This window comes from Microtus ochrogaster, unplaced genomic scaffold, assembly GCF_000317375.1.
Source record: "Microtus ochrogaster isolate Prairie Vole_2 unplaced genomic scaffold, MicOch1.0 UNK1, whole genome shotgun sequence".
Lineage (NCBI taxonomy): Eukaryota > Metazoa > Chordata > Mammalia > Rodentia > Cricetidae > Microtus > Microtus ochrogaster.
This window is the reverse complement of record NW_004949099.1, coordinates 1736742-1745248: the sequence shown is the minus strand read 5'-3', so window position 1 is coordinate 1745248 and position 8507 is coordinate 1736742. Positions and strand designations below refer to the sequence as shown.

At 49.9% G+C, this 8507-nt stretch overlaps 1 protein-coding gene across 1 annotated transcript; it reads left to right on the top strand.

Moving 5' to 3' along the window:
- The first annotated feature begins 473 nt into the window (after positions 1–473).
- Positions 474–8114, top strand: Prokr1 (prokineticin receptor 1). Its single transcript, XM_005364819.2, has 2 exons — positions 474–984; positions 6930–8114. Exons 1-2 carry the CDS (start codon positions 479–481, stop codon positions 7624–7626), a joined length of 1203 nt encoding a protein of 400 aa, XP_005364876.2. The 5' UTR covers positions 474–478; the 3' UTR covers positions 7627–8114.
- The last annotated feature ends 393 nt before the right edge of the window (positions 8115–8507 follow it).

Here is an 8507-nt window from a genome sequence, read left to right as displayed (position 1 = left end):
ACTTCACAAGGCTAGAGTTTAGGCTGTCAGCTAGGGGTTGGGGTTTGAAGCCAGCCACCTCTCTGTTCTGCCTTTCCACACTCACAGCTTTGGTCTTTGAGGAAGAGCACAGGTTTTCGGTCTCCATTGGAGTGGAAATAAATGGAGTTACAGTCTGTCTCCCCAGTCCCCCCGCCTTCCCCAGCTGAGTGGAAATGTGGTTTCCATTCTCTCGTGTTCTCTCCCTGGCCCCTTTCTTCCACTCCATTATCTGTGTGTACGGTGACCAGGTGGCTAATGGACCTGCATACGTTTCAGGATGATTTTAAACTTACCCACGTTCTCTCCAACACGTCCCCAATCATGTGCGTGTCTTTCAAATGTTTAAAATGGAACTCTGATACTCTGTTCCTCAGATGCTGGTTAGAAAGATCTGACTCACCCAGGAAGAACCAAGAGCCTTGGAGACACCGCTTTGGGACAGCTCCCGGTGCTATTCATGGCACCACCTGCCTGGATGGAGACCACCGTGGGGGCTCTGGGTGAGAATACCACAGAGACTTCCACCAACTCCCTTCCTACATTTGATGCCCATGGAGAAGCCCAAGCTGCTTCCTTTCCATTCACTTTCAGCTATGGTGACTATGACATGCCCTCCGATGAAGAGGAGGATGTGACCAAGTCTCGGACTTTCTTTGCTGCCAAGATTGTCATTGGCATGGCTTTGGTGGGTATCATGCTGGTGTGTGGCATTGGCAACTTCATCTTTATCATTACCCTGGCCCGCTACAAAAAGCTGCGCAATCTCACCAACCTGCTAATTGCCAACCTGGCCATCTCAGACTTCCTAGTGGCCATCGTGTGCTGCCCCTTTGAGATGGACTACTATGTGGTGCGTCAGCTCTCCTGGGAACACGGTCATGTCCTGTGTGCCTCTGTCAACTATCTGCGTACTGTCTCCCTCTATGTGTCTACTAACGCCCTACTGGCCATTGCCATTGACAGGTGAGTGCCACAAAGATGGACACTGAGCAGGGGTGTTGCCTTGGTCCCTTTCTTTCCTGTAGTTGCATGCTGATGACATGCATCTGTCGTGCCCATAGATGGCACCCATGGGGACTCAAAAGCCCATTGGCTGAACATCTCACCTTAGTCAGGGCTAGAGGCAGCTAGGCCTGGGGCTGGGTAGTAGGAAAGTCTTTACTCACTGTCTGTGGACGTTCTCCTAGATAAGCCCAATCACAGCTTAGACAGGTGGTAGGAGGACGCGTGGAGGGATGGGGCTAAGTTATAAGGAGTTACTTCTTATGTGAACATGAAAATCTGGAGAGACTTCCCCATCTCATCTAGATTTCCTCTATTAAACTATGATCTCCCAACACTAACTGGTTTTTAAATAAGATCAAGGGGATTGTTTTGGATAAAAAAAGCTGTGTGTGTGTGTGTGTGTGTGTGTGTGTGTGTGTGTGTGTGACCAGAAAAAGAGCAGGTGTTTGCTTACTTTTTTTGTTAGTGTTTGTCTTGACCCCACCTCACTTCCTACCCATCATGCTACAGTACAAGACCGTCTCTAGTGATGGGGTGTGAGCTCAGTGGGAGCAACCTCTGCTTGTCTTTCTTATTCTGGGGTGTTTCACTTGCTGTAAACTGGTGCTACTGAGCCAGGATCATCTTGGTTTCAGGGAGTCTTTGCAAGCCTCTTGGTGCATTTGCCTCGAAGTACACAGCACCTTGCTATGGTCTCCGGACAGCTACCCTGAGGGGCTGGTCAGGCTTCCGTGTTCCATGACACAGCTTGCTGTCCTCCTCATCCAGGGAGCCTGAAGCACAGGCTCTCCTTGTTCCATGGCCTCAGGGCTCTGAGGTGCTTGACTTGGGTTCTAAGTCAGAGCAACTGAGCAAGTTTTCTGGCAATCAGCTGGAGGTAGGATGGCGCGTGAAAGGTTAGTTTCTAAGGAGGGGATACCAGAGTCTGGCGTTAAGAATACTGAGGTGCGGGGCTCCAGTCTCCTTTCTCCAGAGAGTCAGCAGCTGATGGCCCCTTGGTCTGCAGCCCATAACAGGTATGTTGTGGTCCTCAATACAAGTCACCAACCTTGGGACATTTGCCCACTTACTTAAGGAATCCAAACAACCCTAGGCGAGGATAGCATCAACCAGGCTTTCTGCTTCCCCAGTGACTCTCAGGGCTGCCCAGGTCAGGCTCCTGCAGCTTTGTCATTAGCATCTCCTGACTATGGAAATGCTGCCTTGTCTCTTAGCACAGGACAAAACATAAGGGGTCATTTCCTGGACTTTCACATTAGTGACACGGCTTTACCCAGGAGATGCTCTTGACCTCTAGAAGGAGGATAGATGGGAGCCTGCTGTGACAAAGTCCTGCTTCTGCCTGAGATCCGTGCACCTCGGAGGGGGCTAACAACTGTGCGGGGAAGAAGCCAGGAGTGTGGAGCTACTACAAACAGGGATATTGATCAACCACGGTATGGAACAGTATCCTCAATACTGTTCCCATTTTCCCACCATCAGCTGCTTTGAAAGATGGCATCTATCTCCTGCGCAGTGCAAACCAGACACATGGAGACGGATGAATCCCATCATGCTCTGCTCTGGGGAGGGCTGCTGGTGCTAGGAGTGGGCTTCTGACTGGAAATTCACACACACATGTGGGAGATAGCCCCAGGTGCTGGCCTAGGCCTCCCTCAGTCTTAGGTGACTCATTGCCCCAACACGTTAAGTTTTTGTTGTTTAAGCTGACATTTGTAGTCTTTGCCCCAGATGGTTTTGTTTTTTATTTTATTATGTTGCTATCATCTAATTTCAATTTTGTGGTTCAGTCGTCATTAATTTTTTTCCTTGTGAGCTGTTCAAAACCCAGTGATATTTCAGGTTTGATCTTCTGAGCTTGGGCCAACTACATTCTCATCTCTTATAGCAGAAGACACCCTGCTGCTAGGATGCCTTTATTTAGTGAAATTTCTGCAGGAACCGATAGTGTGTACTTGACTTGAGTCTGTTGGTGGAGGCCCCTCCCTGCACGATGGGGCTTTCCCTGGCTTTTGGTTATCTGCCCTCTTCCTGCCTCTGTCTTTGAGGATGGTAAGGGAATCTCATGTACTCAGTTGTTTTGACGATTGAATGAAATAATATCTAAAATACAAGGCATTTTCTTTTTCTGTCTTGGTATTTTGAGACTAGGTCTCACTGTAATGTTCAGGTTTTGAACTCACAATCCTTCTGCCTCATGCATCAGAATGCTTGGACTATGGGGGTGTGCTGCCGTGCTGGGACAGAATAATATGAAGTCAGCACTAGCATGGAATAAGGAGTGGATATCATGGTTCTTGAGTCAATATTAAAAAGACCGCAAGTGATAGCAAAACTGAATAAACCAGACTGTTTCCAGTGGGCCGGGAGTTGTTTTTCTGATGCACGAATCACAGTATAAAGTTTAGAAGTGGGCTACAAAGCACTGCTCACAGCACAGTTTACCTTCTGCCAGCCTGGGCTTAGGGCTTTGTTCTTGCTTCCACTCTCTTCCTAGGCACCGAGGCTGGAAAGTCTCTCTCCTCCTGGCCAGTCTCACCGTTCTAGAACATTTGGCCGGTTGTTCTGGTCACACTTGGCCTTTCAGAAGCTCACTTGGCTGGGTGTCCCAGCCTTCATCTGCCTTTAGTCTTCTGCATATAGTGTCTCTTGGTTCTGCCCAGCTACCCCGTTAGATCCACCCTAGCTTTCCTTCACTCTTGCATGCACGCATTCTTTCAAAAAAGAGTGTCTCCGTCGAGTGATTGCTCAGTGCCGGATCCTGTTCCAAGGGCTGGGAATGACGGGGGAAAACAGAAAAAAGCACTGGTCCCTGACAAAGCTACACCAAAGGGGTGAAGAGAGCTCTCTGTCAGGCAAAGAACTATGGAAGGTGATTTCAGAAATGAGCAACATAAAATAACAATGACAACAACAAAGAGACCCGCCAGCAGAGTAATCGAGGGTGATGTGGATGATTCAGGAGAGGTATCTCTGAGACAGTCACATGACCCAAGAGTGACATGGAAGGTTCTGAGGACTGAGAGACAGTGTCTCAGATAAAGGGACTTGTAAGCCCAAAAAGCCTCGAAGCAGGGACAGACTTGACGGTTCCAGGAATAGAAAGATGGCTTTGGGGTTTAAGGCAGGTAAGCAAGGCTGAAGCCCACCAAATCTTCTTGAACGCAACCCTGGCTTCTTCCTGAAATAACTGATACATATTCTGAACCTTGCAAGCTGAGGACTGGAGTGAAATGCCTTGTCCAAAGCAGCATAGCTGGGCCACACCTTTCCGCAGAGTTCAGCCCCAGCTTCTCACTGCCTTTCCAGCATTTTATTGCTTTGTCCCACACTGCTCAGGTGAAGTAAACACATCTTTGTCCCTTTTTCCAAAAATGATTGTTGTCCTTTTGACAAGTTTCTTTTCACCTAGTACCAAACCACTGACAGGGGGTAAAGTTTTATTAAAGTTAAACTAGGTACCCCAAAACCACAGATGGCAAAAGTGAGAAAAGATGTAGACAGGTCACTCGAGGCAAGCAAGGGACATCCAGATACCGGCGAAACGGTTAAATAATAATCCAGGGTCAGGAACGGATACTGGTGAAATGACTAAGTAATAAGCCAGGGTGGCGTTTACAATGACGTTTGGAGAAGAGCAGGGTGCAGTGGGCAAAAGAGGTGGTGCAGAGGAGGCAGACTTTAATGTGGTCGTCAGCAGATGATCGACAGCAGGTCTTCTGAGGGCCAGGACGGTGCTTAAGGAAGCCAGGAGGTGTGTCCTCCCAGTGACTGCAGAGCCTTGGGGAAGCATATGGACCAGGGACTAAGTCTTCAGAGTCATGATCAAAAAAGATGGGGTTATATTTCAGAAGATATAAAAATCTACCAGACGATGACAACCTGAAGGAGCTGGCAAGATCCTGCAAGAAGTCCCCACCCCCACCCCAACCCTTGGGCAGGGCCTCTGGGCCTCCACTTTGATGTGTGTTGAGGTGTCTGTAACATTCTGGTCTGCTGCTTATGAAATGCTGTGCAACTCCTCTTCCCCTGGCCTGGAGGGCTGAAGAAACCAGGGTATGTGTCCCCTGGTGTTGAGTCGTGTAGCCCATGGTCAAAAAGCACAGATGCCCCTGATGAGTTAGTTCATCAGCTGGGGGTGTGTTACCCATGTCATGGCCAGCCTGGTATCTGCTACAACCACCATTCTCATGTGAGACCTTAGATGGGGGCCTTAGACCTTAGACATGAGTCCCAGACTCTGCTGAAACATCCAGCCCATGGTTATCACACCACCCTGCACCCTGGCAACCTTTATTTGTTATTCTCTGGGAACTGCTGGCTTTGAGAGGATCTGAACCTAAACCACTGGAGCTAGGGACACAGAGCAAGTGAAGCCATGCTCATAGAGAGGGAAAACCTGCTGCTAGGGGTCTGATTGCCTCAAGGAACAGTGTAGGTAGAAAACAAGTCTGTGGTCGAGAGAATTTTAATCACAACTCTGTAACTAAGAGATGGTGTGTGTGTGTGTGTGTGTGTGTGCATATGTGCGTGTGTGCGCATGTGTGCATGTGTGTGTGCGTGTGTGTGATGTGACCCTAAGAGCCTCTACATGCTAGACAAGTACTCTACCACCAAGCCACACTTCAGCCAACATGATGGCTGCGATGAAGAGCCCATGTATGCACAGTGCCAACAGTGCACTGGATTCTGTTTGTTTTCCAGCACCAAGGAGCTGCCTAGAGTCCCAGGGAGGCATGTTAGTGGCCAGCAACAGCCATCTGGGGTGTCCAGTGGGTACTCATGCCCTATCCAGCTCCTTCAGACTCCTGGGAGCTGGAAGAGCACAGGAATCTCACTTCAGGATCCTCCAGGTTCGCCCAGCGTGGGATGATTACTTGTGAAATTCAACCAGAAAAGCACAAGAAGGGTTCTTTCTTCAGACCAAAGTCCCAAGAAAGATGACTTCAAAGGGGTAGTCTGCAAGGGAACAGAATTGACTTGGCTCTCCTTCAGGGCCCTGTCACATTGCTAGCGACTCTGCCTGGGATCAGCTACGGACATAAAAGAGTTTGTTTCCAGTGTCGGTCAGTCCTTTCCACTCCACTTCCGTCCTTCTAACCGTGCCAGCTGCGCAAAGACTTCCGGAAAGCTGGAGCTCTCTGCACAAGAGTGCACTCGGGCTCGGGGAAGGCTTCATTCAGGCTACCCGAGTGACTCATAGCCTCATGAAGTGCTCTCTGCTTCCTGGACCTCTGTGGTAACTGTGTAGCCTCTTCAGGAGAGAACAAAAGCAGCGTCTTTTACTGCCTGATGCTTTGTGGTTAAAAAAGAAAAGCCATGCATACGCTAATTGATTTTCACATCAGCCCTGTAAGATGGGGTCTAAATGTTTTCTGTCAAGGGTCTTGTGTTATATAACCCCGAGAAAGTTCCTCATCTTTCAGCAGGTGGAAAATGAGGTGAATACACTTTCCCCTCTGCATGCAGAACAATGCTTTCTAAAACTTGGAATAAAAACAAAACCTTGGTCTATGCTTTGGTTGGAAAGGGTGGTTTTTCCTATCAACTAATTCAAGTTGGAGTCGTCAGGGCTACTCAACTTTGAACCTTGCAGGCTTTAGGAGATACGATGGACCAGGGCCTAGCCAGAGATCCATGGGAACTATAACTATTACATTTAAAAGTAATTTTCCCCCAGTATATGTCAGATTTAAAACTTAGCTGGGAACATTGTATTCATTATCTCATTTAATCTTTAAACCACCCAAATACTTGGGCGGATGAGAAGGCTGAGCTGGGGGAAGTAGTTAGAGGTGGAACCGAGGCTTGCTACAGGGCCGGCCCTGAGCGTCTCCCTCAGGTCACATCAGTGTCACAAGCAGGCTCCTTCGGTGGCTGACTCCACTTCTGTTCCTGCCCAGGTACCTGGCCATAGTGCACCCGCTGAGACCGCGAATGAAGTGTCAAACAGCTGCGGGCCTCATCTTCCTGGTGTGGTCCGTGTCCATCCTCATCGCCATCCCTGCCGCCTACTTCACCACGGAGACCGTGCTGGTCATCGTGGAGAGCCAGGAGAAGATCTTCTGTGGCCAGATCTGGCCAGTAGACCAGCAGCTCTACTACAGGTCCTACTTCCTCTTGATTTTCGGCCTCGAGTTCGTGGGCCCTGTGGTCGCCATGACCCTGTGCTATGCCAGGGTGTCCCGGGAGCTCTGGTTCAAGGCGATGCCCGGCTTTCAGACGGAGCAGATCCGCCGGAGGCTGCGCTGCCGCCGCAGGACCGTACTAGGGCTCGTGTGTGTCCTCTCAGCCTATGTCCTATGCTGGGCGCCCTTCTACGGCTTCACTATCGTGCGTGACTTCTTCCCCTCCGTGTTTGTGAAAGAGAAGCACTACCTCACTGCCTTCTATGTGGTGGAGTGCATCGCCATGAGCAACAGCATGATCAACACACTGTGCTTCGTGACGGTCAGGAACAACACCAGTAAGTACCTCAAGAGGATCCTGCGCCTCCGGTGGAGGGCTTCTCCCAGCGGGGGCAAGGCCAGCGCTGACCTGGACCTCAGGACCACAGGGATGCCTGCCACTGAGGAGGTGGACTGCATCAGACTGAAATAAGCAAAATGGCACCACAGTACCTGAATGCTCACAGCAACGATAAACTTGTTTTTCTGCAAGCACAGAGGAAAGCGACACACTGTTCAAGGAACCCTGGAGTGTAGAGTTTCTCAAGTGGATATTTGAGACACTGTCCCCAGTGGTCAGCGTTCATGGAATACCTAATTTTTGCAAAGAGTAGACACCAGTGAAAACCATTTATTTGACAAAATGCCATGGGGATTATAGCAAGGAAATGTGGTACAGAGTGTCTGGAAGAGAGAGTTTCCAGATAGAAGGCAGAACAAGCTCTGTAGAGCTCCCCTGGGCCACACTGGGCCTTGCTCACCTTTAGCAGAACTCTTGGGCTTTCCTTCCCGTCCAGCATTGGCAAGCCTGGAGCAAGAGCAGCCGCAGAGGTTCTCAGCTCTTCCTGGAGTCATTCTCTGTCCACCCCAGAGCCCAATCACCATTGGGAATCCAATGCACGTGTAGATTTGCCAGGACCCACTGCCAAGTTCTGATGACCAACTGATGGCCACTTCTTAGGCCTATGGCTCTGCATCAGACAGTGGGGTCTTCTCTGGAGAATGGACTTGGGGGAGAAGCTGCAAGGACTCTGGGTGCCATTTGGAGTTCTGAGTCACTTGGAGAGGGGGAAGTCTGGGCTCACGAGAACATGGTTCCCTGATGTCATGGTCTACTCACCGCAGGGGGAAAAAGGGGGTGAAGAGGGGGAGTCAGCTGGGGCCTCTGACAGCGTGCGCAGGCTAAAAGATGCTGCGGCTCCATCTCTCAGCTACTGTGGCCTGGACCACTATGCTTCCCCTTGAGTCCTCGTGTTTCTGGGCTTATGGAGCATAGAGACCTTGAAGGTCAGCATAGCACCTACTTTTCCATTC

Coding starts and splice junctions, on each gene's coding strand:
- Prokr1 (XM_005364819.2), top strand. CDS start 479: ATGGCACCACCTGCCTGGATGGAGACCACCGTGGGGGCTCTGGGTGAG. Junction 985..6,929: donor CTGGCCATTGCCATTGACAG/GTGAGTGCCACA, acceptor GTTCCTGCCCAG/GTACCTGGCCATAGTGCACC.